This window comes from Aquarana catesbeiana, linkage group LG01, assembly GCF_042186555.1.
Source record: "Aquarana catesbeiana isolate 2022-GZ linkage group LG01, ASM4218655v1, whole genome shotgun sequence".
NCBI lineage: Eukaryota > Metazoa > Chordata > Amphibia > Anura > Ranidae > Aquarana > Aquarana catesbeiana.
The window spans coordinates 366,377,702-366,404,924 of record NC_133324.1 but is presented as its reverse complement, the minus strand read 5'-3'; the positions used below and the strand labels follow the sequence as shown (position 1 = coordinate 366,404,924).

Genomic DNA, 27,223 nt, shown 5'->3' with positions numbered 1-27,223 from the left:
TCTGTCGTTTCGGACTCAATTAAAAAAAATAAAAAATGGCAGGAACCAGAGAGAACCTTTTCTTTTTCATACATCATTGGACAGTGTCAGGCTAATATTCATTACCTGCTGGGTTATACTCCATTATTAGGTGAATGGACATTGCTAGACCAAAGGTCTTCAGACAGGACGTGATCTACAAGGTGGATGGCATGGTTTATTTGACCTCTCTGAGCTCCAGGTCTCTAGTCCCACAAACTTTTCCAAAAATGAATCGAGGGATTGACCGATCGGATCAATTTGACACAGGCTTTTATGCTTAGATAAATGCTACCCGAGCTTTGCAAAGAAGACTCAAGATCCTGCGAGGTTTTGCGCTGGAACATGTGGAGTGGAAAACCTGGACACTACAGCTCTAAGGAATTTCCTGCAGGGTGCTGTACAGGTCCAAGGGAGTGGACCCTAAACATGAAAGGGTACCCAGTCCTTGAAAGCCTAAGTGACAGGAACCTGCCGTGAAGGGTGAAGATTAGGCCCTTAGTTCCGAAGTGGCCCTGCACCTGGACGGATAAGTGAAACCCCTTATTTTATTGTTTTGGGGTGTCCCAGTGATTGTATCAATCAGTCAAGCTAGCTAAAGGCTGGACACTTTTGTGCGGTGACCATACGGGGGAGTTCTGGGCTAGCTGTGGGTGTTGGCAAAGAGTACATCTTTTGCTTGTCTGTCTGGCTGTTTTTTACCTGTATGATGGCGCACTACAGCGCGCCATTTTGCCTTGGTTCGCCATGGCGCACATACGTGCGCTGCTGGGCTCAGCAGTTTGTTTGGCGGCCATGGTGCATGCAGATTCACCGCACATGCGCCGTAGCCTTTATCTGGGTGCACCAAGATTTGTGTCATATGCGAATAATCACGCCCACTCGCCGGGAGTGCGTGCGTACACATGCATAGAACGTTGCGGCGTACACCCAGCTTATTTAAGCTGTGAATGCCAAGCATGTGGTGCTTCCAGAAGGCAGCTGTGGAACACAGAGCAGGCTCTTAACAGACACTTGGTCGTTCATTTCTCCTTACCCGGGTCACGTGAGTCCAACAGGTATTGCTTGGCAGGCTAAAGGTGCTTAGCAGGATTGTTGCATAGGGGCTTGGTGAGCCCTATTAAAGAGTCTCCCTTCCGAGGTGTTTTAACTATACCCAGGTACTTTGTGGCATTGAATGTCTTCCAAAAAGACTAAGACCACAGGGAAGGGCACACCTACGTCATCAGTAGTTCCTGATGAACCTAGTTGTATCCCTAGTATTGTATTCCCTGAAAGACCAGAGGCTCCCAGGCAATCTGAGCTGCTGCGCCTATCTGGTATTGTGCCTACAGTCAACACTGCTGCTTCACCCTTTATATCACTAAGAATGAACTGTACTCAGCCCTAGCCTAGTTAGAGCACAGGATTGCCTCCGTCCTGCAGGGTGACAGGAAGCATGACAGATCCCCCCCCCCCTCCCCGGAGTCTCCTCGTCTGAAGCAGGAATGGGTTGAGGATGGGGAAGAGCCTAAAGCTCGGGAGTTGGAGTGCCTGGCAGGTGAGTGCTTCTGGACAAGAAGATATCCATTCGATGTCTGCCTTCCAGTCGCAGAGGTTTTTGATCCTGACTGACTGAAATGGTTCATTCTGCCTTTAAGTTGCCTCTTACAGAGGTGATTGAGCCCCCCTGGTCCTCTTTTGGATCTGAGACTTTTTCAGGTTGCACACTTTCCTGCTATACCCCCTGTTGGAACAGGCGATGTATGCTGATTGGGAACATCTTGACAGGACTTTTTTGCCTCCTAAAAAAGGTTTTCCTTTTTATTATCCCATGGATGAAAAGTTTGTTAAAAAAATGGAGCATGCCAGCCGTAGATGCAGCAGTCTCTTCCTTAAACAAAAACTTAACTTGTCCGGTAGATAATGCACAGGGCTTGAAACACCCTGTTGACCAAAAATTGGGGTTCTTTGGCCAGTTCAGCCATTCAGCCAGCTGTTGCAGCAATTGGTATTTGCCAGTCTGTAAAGGATCAAGTCAAACAGCCAGATAGGCCTAACCAGGAGGATGATCTGCCTGAAAGTAAGGCAGATTGGATATTCCTCGAGCACTGTGTTTAGCTGATGCTTTTAAAGGTTTCAATAAAGCAGGTTTCTTGTCTGGCTCTTGTCTGTACATATGCGCAGACTTTTATGGCTTAAGAACTGGTCAGCCGAGCTTCTGTGTAAAAAGATTTTGGCAGGTTTCCTGTTTCATGAGGAATGTTTATTCGGTGATCACTTGGACAAATATATCCCAAAGATTTCCGGAGGAAAGTTCTCTACTTTTTCCTGTGCAGAAAAGCATCAAACGTCTTTCGTTTAAAAACCCAGGGACTGCTTCCTCAAATGTCTGTCAGGGCGGTTCTGCCAACAGGGTGCCAGCACCAAGCCCTCCTGAGGGGATGCCACCACTCCATCGGGTGGGGGGAAGGCTGCTGCACTTTGCGGACATTTGGAAAAATAACCATTCAAGATGAGTGGGTCACCTCAATTGTATCTCGCGGTTACAAGCTGGAGTTGCGGGGGGGTGCCCCCTCAGGTTTCTAAGATCCAGCTTTCTCCAAAAAACTTACTGTTTCAGGCACTACATCTAGTGCATCAAGGAGTGATTTGTAGAGGTTCTGGTATCTGAACCTGTTTATGGTTCAGAAACCAAACTGGGACACAAGGCCCATTTTGGGCCTAGGGTCCCTGAATAAGCATTGATACAATTTTGGATAGTCTGTCTGCTCAGTAGTATCCTCACTCTTTGGCCTCCATTAATATAAAAGATGCGTACTTGCACGTACCTATCTTTTAGCCTCATCAGAGGTTCCTACGTTTTGCAGTAGAGGAACGTCATTTTCAGTCTGTGGCTCTACCCTTTGGGTTTGCTACAATTCCCCGGGTGTTTACAAAGGTCCTAGCACCAGTACTGGGTCTTAAGGGCCCAAGGGATCCTGGTGCTTGGGTATCTGGACGACCTCCTGCTCAGAGATCACTCAGTACAGGCTCTAGAACAGATCATAATATACATATTGAGGGTTTTGAAAAGCTTAGGCTGGATCCTAAATACCGAAAAGTCAGGCTTGAAACCAGCTCAGTCTAAAATATTTAGGTCTGATTCTAAACACGGTCCAAGCAAGAGTATTCTTGCCACCTGTAAGGATCTGTGCCCTGAAGGATCAGGTGCGTCAGATAAGGGGCACCAGACAACCCTCCATTCGGCTCTGTCTTCTAGGGAGGACGGTATCCACCGAGGCAGTGCCGTATGTCCAGTTCCATTCCAGGCCTCTACAACAAGACATCTTGTTGGCTTGGAACAGAGGAAGAAAAAGCCCTAGATTATCCAATGTGCTTATCGCCTCAGGCATGTTTAAGCCTAAACTGGTGGTTGCAGGATCAGAACCTGCAAAAGGGAAAATCCCTTCTCCTGTTAACTTGGAGAGTACTGACTACAGATGCCAGTCTCTCAGGCTGGGGAGCGACCCTAGACTGGCTCACAGCCCAGGGGAAATGGTCAGGGAAAGAGCTGACCCTGCCCATAACATCCTAGAAGCAGAACGTTTGACCCTACGATCCTGGACGGTGGCGCTTCAGAACTGCCCCATCAGGGTTCAGTCAGACAATGACACAGCAATGGCCTATATAAACCACCAAGGTGGTACCAGGAGTTGTTCAGCTCTGAAGGAGGTGAACTACATACTAGCCTGGGCAGAGGGGCATGTGCCAATAATATCGGCAGTACATATCCCAGGAGTAGAGAACTGGAAGGCAGATTATCTCAGCTGCCAGCAGCCCTGGGGAATGGTCCCTTCACCCAGAGGTGTTCCAGGAAATTTTCCAAAGTTTGGGGGTGGCCAAAGGTCAACCTACTAGCATCCAGGTTCAACAAGCTACAGCAGTTTCTCGAACGAGATCCTCTGGCAATTGAAGCAGATGCTCTGATAGTTCCATGGAGCTAGTACTCCCTAGTTTATGCTTTCCCTCCAATCCCTCTCCTTCCACATTTGTTGCGCAGGATTTGGAGTGCAGATTAGTCATTCTGGTGGCACCAGCCTGGCCCAGAAGGCCCTGGTTCCCGGAGACTGAGATTGACAATAGATGGACCATGGATGCTTCCGCGTCACCCCCGATCTACTGTCTCAAGGTCCTATATTCCACCCCAATTTAAAGTCTAAATTTGACAGCATGGCTATTGAAGCCAGGGTGTGGAAGTACAGTGGTAGCTTTTCTAGCATTCACTAGAGTAGACATCACTAGGAAGGTTTTATCATAAGGTCTGGAAGACTTGTATTGCTTGGTGTGAAGCCAGAAAATTGCATCCTCGGAAATATGTGATTGGGAGAATTCTTTTTTTTTTTTTTTTTTTTTTTTCTAGTCAGCTGTGGAAATCAAATTGTACTTAAAGCCAATTGGAGGTCAAGTTTTGGCCCGATCAGTAATCTTCCAAAGGCCTTTAGTCTCCCATTCACTGATTCAAACCTTTATGCAAGGGGTAACTGGTTCACCTATGTGTCCTTGGGACTTGAACTTGGTGCTGTCTGTTACAGAAACAGCTATTTGAACCTATTAAGGAAATTCCATTAGACTTGCTGTCACGCAAGCTAGCCTTCCTGATGGCTATCGCCTCAGCTAGAAGGGTGTCAGAGTTAGCGGCCCTTTCATGCGGGGAATCGTACTTGATCCTTCACCATGATAGACGTGTTACAACCTGTTCCATCCTTTTTGCCAAAAGTGCTGTTCATTTAAATCGGGACATTATTTTTGCTTTTTTTCTCTCAGCCTCGTTCGGTGGAAGAGACTGCATTCCTTGGATGTTGTCCGGGCAGTCAAGGTTTATTTGTCTAGATCTGTAGAGATCCGAGGATTGGACTCTTGGTAAAACAAAAAAACCCAGGAAGGGGCAGGCAGCTTCCATTGCCAATTGGGTCTGTCAACTGGTCATTCAGGCCTACGGTCTGAAACATAAAAAGCACCCTTTGGGGTGAGAACTCATACTACCAGGGCTGTAGGAACCTCCTGGGCTTTTCGCCATCAGGCATCTGTGGCTCAGATTTGTAAGGCTGCTACCTGGTCTTCAGTGCATACATTCACAAAATTTTATCAAGTAGATGTTCGAGCAGCCGAGGATTCGCCTTTCAGCCTGTTTCGTATAAGTTCTGATGGCTATTGTTTGGCAGGGTGTCTCCCTCACCTCAAGGCTATTTCTCTGGGACGTCCCAGCAGGTAATGAATATTTGTCTGACTGTGTCCCATGATGTAGGAAAAAAGAAAATGGGATTTTTACGGCGTACTTCGCTGTAAAATCCTTTTCTTTGAGTACATCATGTGACACAGATCCCTCCCCTCTTTTTTGAAGATTTAGTGTGTGCTACAAAACTAAAGTACTTCCTGTATGGGAGGGGTTATATAGGGGATCACTTCCTGTCTGAAGACCTTTGGTCTACCAGTGTCCATTCAATCAATGATGTATAACCCAGCAGGTAATAAATATAAGCCTGACTGTCCCATGATGTACTCAAAGGGTTTTACAGGTAAGTATGAGGTAAAAATCATTTTTCTCAAGAGATGCTTTCTGTTTGCAGAAGACCCCTCTGTGGCATGGAACAAGGTCCCCAAGCTGGATGCTGCCTTCTCCTAGGTCTCTAGATCCACTGACCTGGCCTTTTGAAGCCATGGGGGTGTCCTAAGGGATCCAATGGATAAGCGTATGGATCTTTTTGCTCAAGAGATCTTGGCAATTGGTCATGAGCAATTTAAAGCCAGCTATGGCCACGACATGCGTAGCCAGGAACCTGGAGTATTAGGTTAACCAGCTAAAAGCTCATATAGTAGCAGTTTCACCCAAACAGGAGATTTTGGATTCTTTTTCTACCTTGTCCTCTGCGGTAGCCTATATAACGGATGCTTCTGCCGAAGTAATTAGAATGTCAGCTAGATCAGCAGCCCTAACAAATTCAGCAAGAAGAGTGTTATGGTTGAAGACTTGGCCAGGTGATGCGGCATCGAAGCGCAAGCTCTGTGAAATTCCTTTTTTGGGTGATCTCCTCTTTGGCCCTGATCTAGATGCCATTCTGGACAGGACTGCCGATGGGAAGAAGTCCTTCCTGGTCAAGCAGAAACTAACCCTAAAGCACTTTTTCCCTATTTTTTTTTGTCTTTCAGGACAGCACCTATGAGACCTCTGCTCCTCCCTTCTCAGGAAACACTGCCTCCACCAGAGCTTTAAGCCACTCCATCCCTCTAGCCCATCAGTTTTGGTGTTTTTCCTCCGGAGGGGAGGCACTGCTAGGAACCAGGGCCATTTTTCAGCTGGGGAGGCTGAGGCCGGTGTTTTCCTGAAAGGGAGAGACAGATGTCTCAATGCACAGCAGCTAGGCTGGGGAGTCCTTGGTCTGCTTAGTGCAGTAAACGCACCTTGTCCTTCCCTGGGGAAGTTCTGAGGCCAGGACGCTCGCTTTCTGGTACCTTGAGAAAAGATGGGTAGCGGATAGTGCAGCTTTCCCCTCGCTCTATGGTGGCCAGTGTGGAGCTTTAGGCTGGGCTGGAAGGCGGGTGACGTCAGTTCCGGCAGGGGCGGGCACCCTTGGCTTCCTGTTCCGGCCGCAGGACATAAGCGAGCGGTGTGACGGCTGGTGGAGGCTATCTCCTTCGTGCACAGCATGCTGCAAGCAGCAGTATAGATCCTCAAGTCTGCGTGTACCTTGCGGGGGGGTTTTGCCCACCCTTCATGTGGCATTGCTATGGGACGTCCCTTTAAGTAATTAAGGCTCTGTGTCCCATGATGTATGATAAAGAAAATAGGATTTTTATTACAGCTTGCCTGTAAAATCTTTTTCTTGGAGTACAATGAGGGACACAGAGGTCCCTCCCCTTTTTTTTTTTTTTTTTTTTTTTTTTTTGGGGCTACAAGTATATTGCTACAAAAACTGATGTGCTCCTGGGAGGAGGAGGTGTTATAGGGAGTAAACCTTCTTTGATTGGGTTTACCAGTGTCAACACCTGAAGGTGGCCTATAACCCATTAAGTAATTACTATGGCTGGGGAAAAATCGATTTAAATCTTGAATAGAGTTGAGAGGTCAAATTAGGTTTTTTTTTTTTTTTTTTTTTTTTTTTTTTTTTTTTTTAACCACACCGGTCCTGAGCTGCGGGCAGGAGTTTTTAGGCGAGGCCAGATGCCGTGGCTTCGCCTAAACTCCTGCCCGCAGCTCTTCAGGACCAGCGCTAGTAATTAAGGCTCTGTGTCCCATGATGTACTCCAAGAAAAGGATTTTACAGCTAAGCTGTAATCTATTTTTTTTTTTTTTTTATGGGTCTCCTGGCAGCTTTAAGCCGTAATTTATGCAGTGCATTACTAGTATGACAGACTTTTCTACAAATGCAGCCCTCTGGCACTGCACTCTCCCTTGTGCCCGGCTGCTTCCATCTTCGCCTGGTCTGTCTTCTGGGTTTGCGATCTTCGGCTGCTTGATTGGCTGTGCCGGGGCAACATCACTCCCATGCATACGGTAGTCCCATCGCAGCAGCATACAGCGACTCTTCTGTTATATAAACCCTGCCTGTTGGTGAGTTTTTTGTAAAAACGACATTACTACCACTTTAAAAGTAGAGCAAATGTTCAATGTTCTTTTAGGCTTGGTTCACACTGGTGTGATGCGGGAAACCCTGCGAATCGAGATCGGGTTCCCACGTTGCACCTGAATCGCAGGCAGTTCACACTGCCCTATGTGAACCGCTGGGAGTGCCAATACAAAGTTAATGACACCCCAGATTGGATCATTGTACGAACTGTGAATGCAGGATCAGCATGATTCCAGTGCTGATTCCTGCATCGCATTTCTCGCAGGCATTTCACATTGCTCTCTGCGAACCGCTACAGGTGTCAATGTAAAGTTATTGACCATGAGCATATATGAATCGCAAGCAGTAGTCCTCAGAGGGTCCCTCTTTGATGTTGGTAGCACTTCCTTTGATTCACTCAGTATGAAGAGATGAGAACTATCAGCAAAGGAAGTGCTACCAACATCAAAGAGTGACTCTCTGAGGACTAATGCTTGTTATTCATATATGCTGTTACCTTATGGCAGTAAGGTGAGAGGCTTGTACACACGTGTCCTCACTGAAGATTAACCAGGCACTGGTTTTCGTTTTTTTTTTTTTCATGGTGGAGGGATCCCTTATCTATTTTCATATCATTGTCAGACTGTCACAATATTGTTTGAAATATTTGTTATTGGCACTATAAAATCTTTTTTTGATTTTATTTATGCTTCCGCTTCAGAAGTGTACACTGGACTCTTGCTATGTTATTCTAAATGCTGTTTTCACGGATTTGTTCAATTTATGATCAAGTTTTCATTCACGATTACGGATGTTCATTGTTTATAGGAATTGTTTTATTCCCACCTGATATTGTAGCAATTTGTTATTGTCTATACCCTTAGCACTTTATTCCCTTAATCATTTCACAGCGCAAACTCCATTATTTACTTTTTTTTTTTTTTTTTTTACCTCTGTTAAGGATCAGCTTACCAGGTGTTTGCTGCAGCGTTTCCCTAGCTAGACAGCGCAGGAGTTATACATTTTATTCTAAATGTTTTAGATGTAAATATTATCTGGAATGTCTCTTCACAGCAGTCATGAAGCCAGTGCAAGACGGCCCTGTTTGCATCATCATGCAGGAAGCTTTTGGCTGTGCGGTGGAGAACCGCTTCTTTCAGCTTCAAGATGATGACTGTGACCCCTTGGATCTCCTGCATCAGGCAACAATTGAGGTTACCAAGCGTAAGAAAAAGGAGACACCAGCTGCCAAAAAGTCAGGTAACCAACAAGGAAACAGAAAGGAATCTCAAAAGGAAAGGAAGATTCAAGTAGTTCCCATTACAGCAGCACCAGGTATGTTAACAGCAATAAATAAATGAAACCCCATGCTACTGAATGTTAGGGAATGCATTAATATGTGAAATGTAAAGGGTTATGGAGCTTTACCCTCAAATTAATTCTTGCTGATATTCACACTGCATGAATCCATAGGTGTTGACAAATGCAGGTTACATTCTTTTGTTTTGGGTGACATCAAGAGAGCTTTTGACTTGAAAAGCCTTTAAGTTCATCCTTTCATGAAAACTGCCTATGCAGTAAAACTGCGGCGCTTTTGGTAAATGTTGCTCGATGTGTTGGCCATACCTGTAGACCAGCCGTTCTCAACTGGGATGTCGGAATGAGGTCCTCGGGGGTGCCACAACATCCTGGTTGAGAAAATCAAGCTCCATTGTGCAGATATAGAGTTGGGCGCTCAACCCTGTATAGATGGACCGGCAGAGCTCCGAACTGTACATCTGCACACTGGCAGCTCAATCAGGGGAATAAGCAGAGAAAGGGGGAAGAGTCTTCCAGGGTCCTGATTTCTCCACCTCCCCCCTACAGGGCAATAGTGCAAGCAAACCACCTGGCAATGCGAATGAAGGTAGTCTGCAATTAGAAAAAAGCCTGTGTATGTATTTGGAAGTTCATGTATGTACAGCGTGTGTGTCTCTAGGAGTTTGTGTGTAAAATATTTTGTGCATTATTTTTAATCCGGACTCCTAATCCATTAGATCATAACTGCTTTTTCTAAGCTTTTTTTTTTTTTTTGTTTTTTTTTTTTTTTTTGTTTTTTGGGTGGGGGCTCGTTCACAATAGAAGCAAAGACTACTGCTCTTCTGAAAAGCATCCATGCTCAGACAGCTTTTCAGAGGCATTTGATGGGCAATATGGAGGAAATATATTATTGCCTCACTGCCTGTTTTAACCCCCTAAACGCAGCACCACCATGCTACAACCGTGTGTAATGCATGCAGATGAGGCAGTTGCAGCATGGCACCATTCACCTGAATGGGTCACGTTCTACGGGCAGTAGTGCCCCCCTGAATGTTATAATTGCAGATGCAGTATATGTACGACTACTGCAGCTACTGGGGGGTGGGGGGTGGGGGTGGATGTTGGGTGATAAACAGCTTTACAGTGTGGTTTTACCATCCACCCCGCAAACTCACATGCAAACAAGCCTTTAGACTCAGCTGTCTTGAGATTCAAATTATTAAGGGGTGAAAAACACTGTTGTAGCCCATTTACAGTGTATCTGGAAAGTATTCACCGCAATTCAAGGTTTCCACGTTTTTGTTAAAGCCTTATTCCAAAATGGATTAAATTCATTTTCCTCAATATTCCATAAAGACAACGTGAAAGAAGTTTTGTTTTGAAATCTTTGCAAGTTTAAGAAAAAACAAACAAATATCACACGTACATAAGTATTTGCAGCCTTTGCCATGACACAAAATTTGAGCTCGGGTGCATCCTGTTTCCACTGATCATCCTTGATGTTTCTACAATTTGATTGGCGTCAACCTGTGGTAAGTTCAGTTGATTAGACAAGATTTGGAAAGGCATACACCTTTCTCCCTTTGTCTTTCAGGACAGCACCTGGAGAGAGCGTAGCTCCACCCACTTTTCCCAGGAAACACTGCAGTCAGTTTTCTTTAAAGACCGGACACTTCCACCATGGCCTCAGTTGTAGTGTTTCCTCCACCATGGTGGAAGCGTTGTGGGGAACCAGGAGTATGCTACGCTTTCTCCAGGTGGGGAAAGTATGGGGCATATCGGTATTTTAGGTGTTATGCAGATCCTGTCTGAGTTTCTGTCAGAAAAAACGTGTACTAAAAAACCAAAAAACCATGCGCTTACTCAAAAATGCAAGCAGCTAACAACGCAAATAGAAATTTTGCTATAAACCATATAAATAGACAAGTGTAGCGCTAAAGATGATACAGAAAGTGAAAAGATAAAAAATGATAAATATAGAATATCAACAAATATCATTGAATACTAATGTCCATTTTGAATAAATCAAAGTCCATCCTTATGTGAATCGTTATGATCACCACGTGAATAAACAACCATGTTAGTGACAATACTGTCCCAAAAACAGATGAAGGCGTACCAGAGATATTGGACCCAAAATGAGTGTATACCCTATGGGTCAAACAAGCTTAGCAGCACTGGTAGAAACATAAAAACAATTATACAGTCTTGGAAGTCTTCAAGGGGATCCGATGTGTGTGAACATGAGATTGTGCAAATACCACCACCCGAGTGAATGGAGGCTTACCAGAAAGTTGGGACCCACAAAGCATATGCTGTATGAGTCAAACAGGCTTAAATTGCCCACTGGAAATAGAGGGGGAGCCCCAAAGGCGAACTGAAGGTGGAATCCTAAAGGTTCTTTCGCAGGGGTATCTTCATGTAGAAGTTTAAGCGTCCTCGGACATAACCCACATAAAATGAAGAAGGGGCCATATAGTGTAATTCTGTAAAAAACATAAATTTATTTAAAGAGAAACACTTACATTTCAGAAGTATAAAAAGCGCTTGTGTATAAAAATGGCGGCAGTGGAGTCCTGACTCCACTGCCGCCATTTTTATACACAAGCGCTTCTTTCCCCTAGTTTAGTGCAATTATTTAATTGGGTCCTACAAGGGGGTAATTTTACGGATGAAATGCTGCTGGCAAATAAGTCCCTGATCCCTAAACCTAATAAAAATCACTTACTCCCTCAAAACTATAGACCAATTTCGGTCATGAATAATGATTTAAAAATTTTTTGTTGAATTCTGGCGGACAGATTGGCATCTATTATCTCCTCCCTTATTTCTCCCTTCCAATCAGGATTTATACCCCACAGATTCATAACTGACAACATTCGGTTAGCCACTAACATAATACAAGATGCTAATTTGTCTTCCAGAAAACTTTATGCTCATCCTAGACATACATAAGGCGTTTGATAGCATCTCCTGGAGTTATCTATCCATCCTTCTGCAACGCATGGGATTTTGTGATGAATTTCTACATGCATTCCGGGCCCTTTATGTAAACCCCAAAACTCGTATTAAGATCCCGGGCTGTTCTGATTTCTTTTCCATAGGGCGTGGCACTAGGCAGGGGTGCCCACTCTCTCCCCTAATTTTTGCCCTAGAACCCCTGGCTATTGCAATACTCAACCAGGATATATCAGGCTACACCAAAGGTTCCTCAACCTACAAATTTTGTATGTATGCTGACGACGTCCTCTTGTTAACTAATCCCCACATTTCCCTACCCAATCTCCTACAGACCCTATCAATCTTTGCGGGAGTCTCTGGCCTCAAGATTAATGTTTCAAAATCAGTTGCTCTCCAGGTGGTGTTCTCTCCGGGGAGCTCCAACAACTTAAAAGTGCCTTCCACTTTGTATGGACTGAAACCCACATTTGGGCATTGACCTGACAGGAAACTTCTGCAAACTTTTTGAAACTAACTACCCTCCTATGATCTCCAAATTGAAAAAAACCCTGAAAACATGGTCCCAACTTCACATCTCCTTTCTAGGTAGAATTTCTTGTAGTATATGGCCGAAAAGCCATCAGGGCCTGGGCCTATCTTCAAGGATTTGATCATGTTAAGAACCTCCGAGGACGTGATGGGAGCATTGAGTTTCTCTATTTGTGTAGGAGAAAGGGAGGGTATATGAATGTCTTGGAGCCAAGTGCCTTCAGCCAAAGTGGGTGGCGTTTGGACTTGTGCTAAAAGGGAAGAGTAGAAGTGTTCGAAAATTCGAAGCACCTCTTTGGGGTTGGAGGTGGATAGACCTGTCCCTGAGGCCAGTTTATATACATGTGTGGGGTGGGAGGTCTGATTGAGCTTTCTGGCAAAGAGGGTTGAAGCAATATTATGCAGTAAAAATTTGGCTTTGGACCATCTAAGGGCTTTTTCGGTCTTGGAAGATAGGAGTGAGTCTAATTCTAGGCGCTTTTGATCTATCAGTCTTCTGGTTGACTCCAAGCCCAATGTGTTGGTGTTTTTATATAAGCGATCTAGTTCTGTTGTAAGGTCCAAAATCTTTTGTCTATGCATTTTGTTATGGGATGAGGCGATACTGATTAGTTTACCCCTTACAACTGCCTTATGGGCGGTCCATACAATAGAAGGCGGGTGTCCGGGAGAGCATTAAACGAGAAGTACTCCTCAAATGACTTCGCTGTCTCAGATTCTGTCACTAAATCCGAGAGCAAAGCCTCGTTCAGTCTCCAAGTATGTGGAGTGGGAGCGAGTCCGATAAAATTCGTTGTAAAGGAGGTTACATGGTGATCAGACCATACACGGGTGGATCGTGGCGCCAGTGGAATTAGCTAATATGATGGGGGTGGTGTAAATCTAGTCCAACCTGGCATAACTGTTATGGGGGTGCGAGTAAAAGGTGAATTCCCAAGTCCCATGTTGTGCGTTCTCCAGGTATCCACCAGTTGGTGGTCAAATAGGCCTTGGGTTAGAGACCTGGGGAAGGCTTTGGAAGCGATTGTGGAGGAGGATCTATCAAGTGTAGGGTTAACCACTAAGTTGAAATCACCCCCTATTATCATATGGGGGGAGTGCAAGGAGACCAATCTATCAAAGCTTTAAAGAAGGATGCAGGTGCGTCATTAGGGGCGTATACACTGGCTATTGTTGTTTCTCTATTGTGAATTATCCCTTTTGATAATGACGAACCTGCTGTCCTTGTCTTTATAGCTTTGCTTTACCTCCATAGGGAGGGAGGCATGTAAGAGTATGGCGGCACCCCTGCTTTTGGTTGAATGGAGTAAAACGATTGAGGGAAATTCCTATGAAAGAATTTTGGATGTGAGGAGTGGGAGAAGTGGGTCTCCTGCAGCAGAAGAATCTTGGCGCCCATGTGACCATATAGCTCAAAAGCTTTGCGCCTCTTTACGGGGGGAATTGAATCCCTTCACATTATGGGAAATACAGGTAATTACCATGATATGTCATAATTGCGCTATCATAACAGAAAAGGTACAAAACTGACCATGTATAGAAAGTAACCTGAATTCATAATCCTGAGCATACTGGACCAAGCAGGGATACTGCCATTATCCTAAGCATCAAGTGGTAAATACAGTATATACTTATCCTATAAAAGTGATCATGAAGCATAGACATACAAATCTCACATGTAGGATATAGGAAGAACCAATATTCCAGGCTGTGAACTGACTGACCAAAAAAAAACATTATAAACGTGTATAACAAAAAAGAAAAAAATCGTAGAGTACTGGAAAAGGACATGAAGTCAAACGTCCAAACTGGATCAGGTAGAGTAAAAAATAGAACAGAACTTTACCTGATAAGAAAAAGAGAATTCGCAAGCGAGACAACTAGGTCTCGTACCCAGCCGAACTGCAACTAGTGGGATTGCAGAACGTGAAACCTGTAGGGCTAACAGAATAGGGGAAAAAAAAAAAAAAAAAAACCCTCAAATAATAGAGGTGCAGCGCCCGAAGTGTCAGAAAAAACTTTTGCTGGGTGGGGAGGACATATCACGGCTCCGAGGGACGGTCGCCCATAGTAGGGTGAGAATTCGGTGCAGAGCGTCTCAAGGAACAATTGCGTGATAGTCTGCATAAACTTTCAGCGTGGTTGTTCTGCGAAGCCCTCTCCAATGTCGTAGCGGATCCTCCTATCTCTCCTGGGTGGCGGGGTTTGCCAAATGGGGGCCAGACGGGGTGTCGATGGAGGGCGACGTATCGCAGCAGCATCTAGGAGGCCAAGTTTCACCAGGATTTCTTGACCCTCTTGTAGGGAAGAAGCTGAAAAGGTGGTGCCATTATGACGGACCAGCAATTTGAACGGAAATCCCCATCTGTAGCGAATATGTGCAGATTGGAGCGCGGTGGTGACTTCCTTCAAGCCTCTACGCCTGTCCAAGGTGGCTGGGGAGATACCCGGGTAGATCTGGATGGGATGGTTATCCAGGGTGATCTGTTGGTTATTCCGGGCAGCTCTCAGAATTTCCTCTTTAGTGAGAGTCTTTCATGCAGAGGACCACATCCCTGGGGGGCTTGTTGTCAGGTGGTTTTGGACGGAGTGCCCTATGAATACGGTCACATTTGAAAGCTGCGGAGTCATAATCTGGAAGAAGTGATTTGAATAAACTAATCCCAGCCGGGATTAAGTGTGTCTGACTCTGGGATACCTCTTAGTCGTAAATTATTGCGCCTGTTTCTATTGTCGAGATCCTCGACTTGGGCTTGAATCGCAGTTAGGGCTAAGGCTAGAGATTCATGTTCACGACTGAGGTCATTATAAGCCAAGGCAAGCTCGTCATGTTTCGTTTCAAGGAGCTCACTACGTGAGCCTAAGGCCGCTATTTCCTGTGACCGGGTATGGGATGTTTTATGTATTTCCGTTTGGAACTTGGTCGCAAGTCTGGTGTACATGGCCTCCAGACCGACATCCAAGTTGGCCTTAGAGGGTGGTGTGGTACTCACTCGTGCTGCTCTTGGTCGGAGAAGGATTCGACCGTGACGGAGGAGCTGGAGCAGGAGAATCCCTCTCCCCGCCGCGCCATCTTGAGACATGCTGTAACGTTCCTGCGTGCGGAGGAGATAGTGGGTTAAGGTGTTTTGAGAGGAGCCTCGGGATTTCTTTCTCCTCGACGGCATGCACCAAGTATATCTGGTTTGAGGGGTGCAAAAATTAGTGTGCGTTGAGCTGTTTATAGCCCTCAGGAAGCCTATAGAGTCCTGGGTGGAACGGAGCTACAGAGACCGGCGTCAATCTTCCTCTGCGGCGCGCATGCGCCCCCCAGAGGTGGATGACCTTTTTGAAGACTATCCACACTACTCTAAACATCAGAGGATAAAGCCCAGTTGTCACTACATGATAAAATGTTTCAAGGCATAGGTGAGGTTAAACACCGGGTATTTCCAGTGCATAAGTTCCTATCGGAAACTATTAAAATAGAAAGGAAGGACCCAGAGAGGGCCCCTTTCCCATATCCCTCAAATGGAGGTTTCCCTTTGAAGAGGATAGCTCTCAAGTCTGGAACAAAAAACAAAACTTGACGCAGATTTTTCTCAGGTATCAAGGAACACTGACCTTGCGTTTTGAGGATATGGGTATCCTAAAGGATACCAAGGACAAGAGGGCAGACTCCCTATTAAGAGAAGCATGGGATTCAACCCTAGCAAACTTGAAACCAGCTATGGCTTCAACAGTGGTAGCCAGGAACTTGGAGCACTGGCTAGAACAGTTGCAAGCACATATCGAGGCAGGAACTCCCTGTAAAGACCTGTTGGATACACTGCCGGTACTACTGAAAGCAGTAGGGTACATAGCAGATGCTTTGGCTGAATCAATAAAAATGTCAGCCAGATCATCAGCTTTGATAAACAACTCGTAGAGCTTTATGGGTTAAGACATGGACCGGGGATACAGTCTCAAACCAAACCATGCGGTCTACCTTTTTGAAGGAGATTTGGCCCGGCTCTTGAAGCCATACTAGATAGAACAGCTGACAAGAAAAAGGGCTTCCCGGTAAAGAAAAGTGATCCCACAGGGCAGTAAGAATTTTTGTGCTTTTTGCAAAACCCCAGGCAAAGACAGGAAGCCAGTGACTGTCCTCCGACTGTGGGAGCAAGGTTTCCACAATGGAAGACTATAGGAGCCAGTCCGTTTATCCTCAAAACAATAATGGAGGGTTACAGACTGGAATTCTCTCAACCCCCACCTGTTCGTTTTACATAACCCAGGCTCCCCGAGACCTAGAGAAATCTGTGGCAATGACATCAATCCTACAGGAATTGATTCAACAGGAGGGGGATCATAAAGGTCCCCCCCCCCCAAAGGACAGGGGTGGTATTTGCACATATTTCCTGTAAAGAAGCCTTTGGGCAAATTCAGATTAATTTTGAACCTGAAGATACTAAACAGATCAATCAGGTACAAGAAATTCAGAGTGGACAGCCTTTTCAGTAAAGGGTCTCCTGTCCCCAAGCTGTTTTATGGCATCCATAGATCTGAGATGCATATCTCCATGTGTCTATAGCACCAGCATCGCAAAAACACCTAAGATTTGCGGTCAAGATGGGAGATTCAATGCTACATCTTCAGTTCAGAGCTCTTCTTTTCGTTCTGTCCTCTCCAAGGATATTTACAAAGATCATAGCAGAGGCCTTTGCCCCCCTCAGAGTAGAGGGAATATCGATTGTCCCATATTTGGACGACCTTCTAATATTTCCCAAAACAAGGGATCTATTAGAGAAGGATCTGGAAAGAACAATGAGACACTTGGAGGGTCTCGGCTGGATAATAAACAAGGAGAAATCAAACATGATTCCATCTCATATAAAATTCCTGGGCTATACCATTGATTCCATAGAAGAGAGCATCTTTCTCCTGGAGGAAAAGATGGCGAAGGTTCAGAACGCCGTAAAAAAGACCCAGACAAACCTGTCCATTACTATCAGGGCAGCTATGTCAGTCTTAGGACTCCTTACTGCATCAATACCAGCAGTACAATAGGCACGTCTCCATGCAAGGGATCTCCAGCAGGCGATTCTAAGAAATTGGTCCTATGGAGAGTCCCTGGAGAAATTCATCAGGATCCCCCCTCAAGTTCAGAGGAAGCTCTGGTGGAGGAGTCGCTCAAACCTGGACAGGGGCCTGCTCTGGAGTTTTCCCGTAGAGGAGGCTAACAACGGATGCAAGTTCTTGGGGCGCCCACTTGGAAAGACAGATGGATCAAGGGAATTGGACAAAGGAAGCCAGGAGATCCTCCAATTGGAGCGAACTAAGGGCTATTCTTCTCGGACTATGGGCCTTTGAGAAACTGGTCCAGGGTCACAATGTCCAAGTTTTGTCGGACAACGCCGCAGCAGTGGCCCATGTAACAAGACAAGGAGGCATGAGAAGCAAGGTATTGCTATCCTCAGCCCTTCAGATTCTGTCCTGGGCAAAAAGTAACTTGAGCTCCCTAACAGCGGTGCACCTAAGGGAGATCTGAATCTAGTAGCAGACTTTGAGCAGAGAAAGAATACTAGAGTCAAAGTGGAGCCTGAACGCAGAGGTATTCCAAAAGTTGATAGATGGGGAACTCCTCAAATAGATCTGTTCGCATCCCAGAACAATACAAAGATGAAGGCCTTTTTTTCACTAAACAGGCAAGATCAAGCGAAAGGATTGGATGTGCTGGCACAACCGTGGAACTTCCACTTGTGCTACACCTTTCCCCTCTTTCAAATGATCCCTTTTGTATTAAAGAAGCTACAAAAGGAAGCCATGAGTGATTTTAGTGGCTCCCTTTTGGCCCAAAAGGGCTTGGTTTGCAACTGTGCAGAGGATGAAGGTGAAACCTCACTGGAGTCTTCCACTACGGAGAGGTTTCCTAACCCAGGGACCCCTTCAACATCCGAATATCGAACACCTCAAACTGACGAGGTGGTTACTGAGGAGCAGATCCTAAAAAGTAAAGGCTTCTCAAACTGTTCTCAACCCTTTTAAGTAGCCGAAAAGGTTACTAGAGCAATTTATTTTAAGACATGGAAGCGTTTTAATTCCTGGTGCACAACTATAAAGTTTTTTTTTTTTCACCACAGGAAATGCTCTGTTCTAGAATTCCTCCATGAGGCAATGGAGATGGGGTTGGCGGCCAGTACCCTGAGGGTCCAAGTGGCTGCTTTATTGGTTTTCCTTGAGAGACCTCTATCTCTGGAGCCGCTTCTTAGATTTTTTTTTTTTTGGCCAGAGCTAGGCCAATACCTTAAGTTTTTTCCAAAATGGGACCTATCATTTGGTTTTACAAAGTTTGATCAAAAGACCTTTTGAACCTCCAGAGGAAGCGACAATCAAATTATGGTCACTCAAATTAGTTCTTCTAGTGGCAGTTACATCAGCTAGAAGGGCAAGCCCCTTCTATAGTAGAACCTTTCTGTTATATATTTCCAGACCGGGTAGTGCTAAAGGCTGACCCGGGTTTTCTGCCAAAAGTTCAAACAGCATTTCATAGGGCACAAGAAATTATTCTCCCTACCGTTTTGTCCTACACCATCCAGCTCTAGGGAGAAGTCTTTCCATAGCCTGGACGTGAGGAGGTGTTTATTACACTATCTAGAAATCGCAAGAGAATTCAGAAAATCAAATTCTCTATTTATTTATTCTGTTCTCAGGACCATGTAAAGGGGGTATGTGTAAGTGCTTCTAAAAATACTATAGGTAGATGGCTGCGAATGGCCATCATTGAAGCTTATAGCTTCAGGGGCAGATCCTCGCACAGGGCTAGTGGCCCATTCAACACGTGCAGTAGCAACATCCTGGGAGGAAAGAGCAGGGGCTCGGATCTGTAAAGTGGCCACGTGGACAAGTTTCTCTACCTTCACCCGCCACTACAGGTTGGACTTGCTATCAGCATCAGAACAATCCTTTGGCAGGAAAGTCCTGCAGGCGGTGGTCCCACCCTAGAGTAAGTACTCTTATCTCCAGGTGCTGTCCTGAAAGACTAAGGGAGAAAACCTTAGTTAGACTTACCGCTAATGGTATTTCTACGAGTCTTTCAGGACAGTGCCGATGACCCGCCCTAATTGTATTATAAAATGTGGTGTTATTGCTTTGTTCTGCTTATCTAGTTTCAGCATGGCTGGAGGTACTCTATGAACAACTGAGGCCATGGTGGAAGCATCCGGTCTCTAAAGAAAACTGACTGCAGTGTTTCCTGGGAAAAGTGGGTGGAGCTGCACTCTCTCCAGGTGCTGTCCTGAAAGACTTGTAGAAATGCTGTTACGTCTAACCAAGGTTTTTCTCTATAAGGTCCCACAGTTAACCGTGCATGTCGGAGCACAAACTAAGCCATGAAGTCCAAGGTTTGTCTGTAGACCTTAGACAGGATTGTTTTGGGCCACAGATCTGGGGAAGGGTACTGAAGTTTCTGCAGCACTGAAGGTCCCAGTAAGCACAGTGGCCTCCATTTGTAAATGGATAAATTTTGGAACCACCAGGGCTCTTCCTAGAGCGGGCCGCCCAGCCAAACCCACCCGAGCGATCGGGGGAGAGGGGCCTTAGAGGGGTAACCAAAAACCAGATGGTCACTCTGACAGAGCTCCAGCACTTCTCTGGAGTAAGGAGAACCTTCCAGAAGAACAATCTCTGCAGCTCTCCACCAATCAGGCCTATATAGTTGAGTGGCCAGACGGAAGCCGCTCCTCTGTAGAAGGCACATGATAGCCCACCTGGAGTTTGAATTCTTTGGCCTGAATGGCAAGTGTCATGTCTGGAGGAAACCAGGCACTGCTCATCAGTTGGCCAATACCATCCCTACAGTGAGGCATGGTGGTGGCAGCAGCATGCTGTGGAGGTTTTTTTTTTTTTTTTTTCAGCAGCAGGAACTGGGAGACTAGTCAGGATCGAGGGAAAGATTAATGCAGCAATGTACAGAGACATCCTTGACCTGCTCCAGAGCGCTCTGAACCTCAGACTGGGGTGAAGGTTCATCTTCCAACAGGACAACGACCCTAAGCACACAGCCAAGATAACAAAGGAGTTGGCTACAAGACAGCTCTGTAAATTACTTTGGCCCAGCCTGAGCCTAGACTTGACCCTGATTGAACATCTTTGAAGAGATCTGAAAATGGCTGTGCACCAAAGCTCCCCATCCAACCTGATGGAACTTGAGGTCCTGCAAAGAATGGAAAAGACCTCCCAAAAATAGGTGGGCCAAGCATGTAGCGGCATACGCAAAAATACTTGAGGCTGTAATTGGTGCCAAAGGTGCTTCAACAAAGTATTGACCAAAGGCTGTGAATACTTCTGTACATGTGATAAGATTTCAAACTTTCATTTCTTTCTTTGTAATTTTGGGGTCTTGTTTGTAGAATTTTGAGGAAAATAATTCATTGAATCCAGTTTGGAATAAGGCTATAACAAAATGTAGAAAAAGTGAAGAGCTGTGAATACTTTCCAGATGGACCGTACAATCAGGTAAGAGGATTAAAATAATGCCTCCGTGTAAAGAAATGGGTGACAAGGTTTTTAATACAAAGAGGTTTAATGTTTTTGTATTGGCTCTCCCATTTTCAAATGCTTCCAGTTTTTTTAGGGACGTACTAAACTGCATATTGGGATGATTGGATTATTGGCTGCAATACTGAGAACTATCACTAGATGTCAGTGTAATTTATTCACATATGGTAATGACTGTTGTTTCTCAAAATGTTCTTTCCTGCAGTGCTTTATACAATGTTGCAAGAAACAGTTGCTTATGTTTAACTGTTCACTTGCTGATATGTATGTATGTATGCTCCCTTAAATGTTTCACTCTGTTATATTGCAGCCATTTGCTAAATTCATTTAAGTTCATTTTTTTTCCTCAATGTACACACAGCGCCCCATATTGACAGAAAAACACAGAATTGTTGACATTTTTGCAGATTTCTTAAAAACAAAAACAAATAAACAAATCGCATGGTCCTAAGTATTCAGACCCTTTGCTGTGACACCCATATATTTAACTTAGGTGCTGTCCATTCCTTCTGATCATCCTTGAGATGGTTCTACACCTTCGAGTCCAGCTGTGTTTGATTATACTGATTGGACTTGATTAGGAAAGCCACACACCTGGCTATATAAGACCTTACAGCTTACAGTGCATGTCAGAGCGATTGAGAATCGTTTGAGAGGTAAAGAAGAACCCAAAGATTACTGTGGCTGAGCTCCAGAGATGCAGTCGGGAGATGGGAGAAAGTTGTAGAAAGTCAACCATCACTGCAGCCCTCCACCAGTTGGGGCTTTATGGCAGAGTGGCCTGACGGAAGCCTCTCCTCAGTGCAAGACACATGAGAGCCTGCATGGAGTTTGCTACAAAACACCTGAAGGACTCCAAGATAGTGAGAAATAAGATTCTCTGGTCTGAGACCAAGATAGAACTTTTTGGCCTTAATTCTAAGCAGTATGCGTGGAGAAAACCAGGCACTGCTCCATCACCTGTCCAATACAGTCCCAACAGTGAAGCATGGTGGTGGAAGCATCATGCTGTGGGGGTGTTTTTCAGCTGCAGGGACAGGATGACTGGTTGCAATCGAGGGAAAGATGAATGCGGCCAAGTACAGGGATATCCTGGACTAAAACCTTCTCCAGAGTGCTCAGGACCTCAGACTGGGCCGAAGGTTTACCTTCCAACAAGACAATGACTCTAAGCACACAGCTAAAATAACGAAGGAGTGGCTTCACAACAACTCCGTGACTGTTCTTGAATGGCCCAGCCAGAGCCCTGACTTAAACCCAATTGAGCATCTCTGGAGACACCTAAAAATGGCTGTCCACCAACGTTTACCATCCAACCTGACAGAACTGGAGAGGATCTGCAAGGAGGAATGGCAGAGTATCCCCAAATCCAGGTGTGAAAGACTTGTTGCTTCTTTCCCAAAAAAGACTCATGGCTGTATTGGATCAAAAGGGTGCTTCTAATAAATACTGAGCAAAGGGTCAGAATACTTAAGACCATGTGATATTTCAGTTTTTCTTTTTTAATAAATCTGCATAAATGTCAATTCTGAGTTTTTCTGTCAATATGGGGTGGTGTGTGTATGTGTATTATGTATGTATGTTATACACTCTATCATTGTAAATTATACAGAAGTAAAAATTTGACCTGTTTGGGATTATGAGTAGAATTTTATCATGGGGTTTATGGGAGAAATATCATGTTAACACCTGGTAATGAAAATTATTTAACTCATTGCTGATATGCATATAATTTTTCTACATGGGGATTATGGGTGGAATATTTTAGTTAAACATACGTAGTGTCAGGGCTGGGCTCAGAGGGTTTCTCAACCAGGTTGAGATGCTGCTCCAGGTGTTTCCCACAGGCAGGAGCAAAGTAGGTTTCGTGATATCTTTGCTTCCTGAGAGCCTTAGTCCTGGGCAAACCCTCTATGGGAGATGCAAAAAACCTGTTGTCTTGAACTTCAGAGTTTGTGGCTTTGTTTAAAAGGGTATTTGATGTTCCCGCACGCTCCGCTTCTGCTGTCAAGTGCCTCATGTCCATCGAACAGAGTACGAGAGCTGTTGCCGACTACGCCATTGAATTCCGTACTCTGGCAGCAGAGGTTGCGTGAAACAATGAGACCCTCATGGTCTCTTGGATACCATAAGGTATGAGATAGCAGCCAGAGATATAACCACTGAGCTGGAGAGGTTGATCACGTTTGCCATCATAACTTGGCCAGTCAATCACCTTTACCCTCAGCTTCTTTAGCAAGGCAGTGGTCGTCTTGGAGGTGTCTGGGGTCGTTATGTTGGAATACTGCCCTGCGGCCCAGTCTCCGAAAGGAGGGGATCATGCTCTGCTTCAGTATGTCACAGTACATGTTGGCATTCATGGTGCCCTCAATGAACTGTAGCTCCCCAGTGCCGGCAGCCCCAGGCCCTGACACTCCCACCACCATGCTTGACTGTAGGCAAGACACTTGTCTTTGTACTCCTCACCTGGTTGCCACCACACAGGCTTGACACGATCTGAACTAAATAAATTTTATCTTGGTCTCATCAGACCACAGGACATGGTTCCAGTAATCCATGTCCTTAGTCTGCTTGTCTTCAGCAAACTGTGGGCTTTCTTGTGCATTTTTTAGAAGAGGCTTCCTTCTGGGATTACAGCCAGACCAATTTGATGCAGTGTGCGGCGTATGGTCTAAGCACTGACAGGCTGACCCCCACCCCTTCAACCTCTGCAGCAATGCTCGCAGCACGTATACGTATATATTTCCCCAAAGGCAACCTCTGGATATGACATGGAGCACATGCACTAAACTACTTTGGTCAACCATGGCGAGGCCTGTTCTGAGTGGAACCTGTGCTGTTAAACCGCTGCATGGTCTTGGCCACCGCGCTGCAGCTTAGTTTCAGGGTCTTGGCAATGTTCTTAAAGACCTAGGCCATCTTTATGTGGAGTAACAATTCTTTTTTTATATCCTCAGTGCTTTGTCATGAGGTGCCAGTATGAGAGCGATAACACCAAATTTAACACACCTGCTCCCCATTCACACCTGAGACCTTGTAACACTAACAAGTCATATGACACCGGGGAGGGAAAATGGCTAATTGGACTCAATTTGGACGTTTTCGCTTAGGGGTGTACTCACTTTTGTTGCCAGCGGTTTAGACATTAATGGCTGTGTTATTTTAAGGGGGACAGCAAATTTTACTTATACAAGCTGTACACGCACTACTTTATATTGTAGCAAAGTGTCATTTCTTCAGTGTTGTCACATGAAAAGATATAATATATATTTACAAAAAATGTGAGGGTTCTCAATTTTGCGAGATACTGTATATGCACATTCTTAAAAAGACATTAAATATGTTCCAATGTATGTTTAACTACAATATTCCACCCATCCCCCATGTATAAAAATAATTATATGCTAATTCTTATCAGAAATGGGTTTAATATATTCCTATGTATAACTACAATGTTCCACCCATGATATCCATGTAGCAAAATAATTATATGCATATTATCAGTAATGGGTTAAATATGTTCATTGTCAGGTGTTAACATGATACCCCATGAGAAATAATTCTACCCATATTCCCATCAAAAACAGGTCAAATGTAATTTTTTCCATTAGCAATTGCTTCTTGCACCATTGTATCAAGTACTGCAAGAAAGAAGAACATTTTGAGAAAGTAATTACTGTCCCTCTCCTCCACTGCAAAAAAGACTGTCTGCTGAATGGATATTTACCTGGCGCTGTTTATAAATGGTGCTGGTTAAAGCGCTGTCGGCCAGTCATTATGCACATTTAGGGTCCATGTACACTAAGAGCAGGAAAAATGCCAAAATCTCTGGCTGAAAAAGTGGCTTACATTTTATTTTTAATTTTCTGCTACCAAACTGTTCTTGAAATATGCTGATAAACGCCCTAATGTGCATGGAAATATAGGATAACATTGAGCTGCTACTACAGGCAGAAAAAAAATGCAAAACTGTAGAAACAGCGTTTAAGCCCAGCGTACATGGACACTTGATGCCTGTGAAAGGTTAGGTTCAGACACTGTACAGAGCTAATCAGAGCAGCTCTCTACCTTGGGATCGCTGTCGGAGAAGCCAATCGCAGTGGTGATTTGCTTGCATCTATCTAGCAAGTTTACTTTGTGGTAAAAGCAAGGACGTTCAGACCTGTACAGTTTTTTTTTTAAATGTGCTTTTTACTGAACAAATAATCCTGTACATACAAAACTATTACAATATTAGAAATGCAGTACAAGGCTGACAGATATCTATAGCAAGATGCCTAGCAAATGAGCCGAAACGATGGTCTGTAACATACGCTTAAGTTCCTTAACTTCAGTTACTGTGTTCATGATCTTCATTGACAAAACGGCTTCTGTAGATCGGGCACCTTCTTGGCTCGTTAGATTCTTCCTTCTGGTCTTACGGCATGATGCAAGTCTTGTCCAGCTTATGCCTGGCAACCTTTTTTATATAGCTTAGGTTGTTTACCAATACTGACTAACAGACATCTGTCATTCAATTAGAGATGCACTCTCAAATTCTTCCTCAAGAAGGCACTCTGCCATCATACATGCCATAGGTTATATTTTACCTGTTGTCTGTAGCTATAGACAATATACTGCTCAAACTGTCAGCTCACGTGATAACAAAAGCTTGCCACCACTCTTTTTTTTTATAGCTGGCTTTCGCAGTAAGCAGCATTGGGAGGCTAAAACAGGTACCAACAAAGTCTGGGCAATGCCCAGGAAAAAGCCAGTCTACTTACCACCAGCTTGCAGACAACAAAATTGACCTATCTAACAGTAAGCGTTAAAGGGGTTTAGTCCGCACCCTTTTTTAACGCTTACTGTTAGGTCAATTTGGTTGTCTGCAAGCTGGTGGTAAGTAGACTTTGGCTTTTTCCTGGGCATTCCCCAGACTTTGTTGGTACCTGTTTTAGCCTCCAAATGCTGCTTATTGCGATAGTCAGCTATAAATGAGTGGTGGCAAGCTTTTGTTATCACGTGAGTGTTTGTGTTGGTCCAGCAGCGCACCAACACCTTTGCAGCCATTGTGCCATTGCTGGGTGTTTGGTGTGCTCCTGTACATTTGAGGGGTGGGCTCCCCTTTAGTCCACCTGCTCTCATTTTATCCATTAAAATGCATGTGCCTCCACTGTGGGGGACACTCATAGTTTTAATGTTAGGACCACAGATACAAGGGTGACGTGGCTCACGCATGCTTTTGCAAATGCGTGCGGACTAAACCCCTTTTTTAACACTTACTGTTAGGTCAGTTTGGTTGTCTGCAAGCTGGTGGTAAGTAGACTTTGGCTTTTTCCTGGGCATTCCCCAGACTTTGTTGGTCAAACTGTCAGCTGAATAGAAACATTGGTATCTATGTCCCAATTGTGTATGACAGCATTTGTTTGAGAAGTAGCCACTCAAGCCAAACCTCACAGTAATCTGACTTCTGTTTCTATGACCATCTACTAAACCAGTGTTTCTCAACTCCGGTCCTCAAGGCTCCCCAACAGGTCATGTTTTCAGGCTTATTCTGCACAGGTGATTTGATCAGTTTGACTTCCTTAGTAATTACCACAGCCGTTTCATCTGCTGGAAATCCAGAAAACATGACCTGATGAGGCACCTTGAGGACTGGAGTTGAGAAACATTGTACTAAACAATGTCTGATTTAAGATAAAATCAATTTTAACCACTTAAAGACCAGTGTACTGTGGGCAGGTTGGCTCTCCTGGCCGAATTAACGTCATTGTACGTTGGCCGATTTAAGACCTCTAGGGGGTGTGCCCGCGGTGCAATGCTGGAGCCGATGCGCACTACCGTAATGTCCACCGGCCACCTGCAATCGTTCCTGAGACTGACAGATCCCCGTTCTATGTAAACACAGGTCCCCATTCTGTCGGGAGTAGACAGATCTGCTGTTCCTACAGTTGGTCCACTCCCCCCACAGTTAGGAACACACCTCTAGGGAACACTTAACCCCTTGATTGCCCTCTAGTGTTAACCCCTTTCCTGCCAGTGACATTTATACAGTAATCAGTGGCTATTTTTAGTAGCTTTTTTTGGTCCCAAAAGTGTCAAGTGTCCGCTGCAATGTCAGTCCCACTAAAAATCGCTCATCACTGCCATTACTAGTAAAGAGAAAATGCCATAAAACATTCCTATTTTGTAGACACTAACTTTGCACAAACCAATCAATATGCTTATTGTGTATTTTTCTTTTTACCAAAAATATGTAGAATACATATTGGCCTAAACTGATGTGTATGTATGATAAATAAATAAAATCTTAATTGCAAAAGTGATCAGATACCAATAGAAAGCTGTGTGTGGCA

The 27,223-nt window shown here is 44.7% G+C and overlaps 1 protein-coding gene across 6 annotated transcripts in view; it reads left to right on the top strand.

Moving 5' to 3' along the window:
- The window catches only part of HABP4 (hyaluronan binding protein 4), a 274,086-nt gene that overhangs the window by 167,926 nt on the left and 78,937 nt on the right, over positions 1-27,223 (top strand). For 3 of the 6 annotated variants that reach the window (XM_073633090.1, XM_073633073.1, XM_073633063.1), the window contains one exon: positions 8,658-8,918. In XM_073633090.1, the coding sequence (XP_073489191.1) occupies positions 8,663-8,918 (256 nt within the window). In that variant the 5' untranslated portion in view covers positions 8,658-8,662. The remainder of the gene's footprint in view (positions 1-8,657; positions 8,919-27,223) is intronic. The other 3 variants (XM_073633081.1, XM_073633099.1, XM_073633055.1) reach the window with 1 other exon arrangement.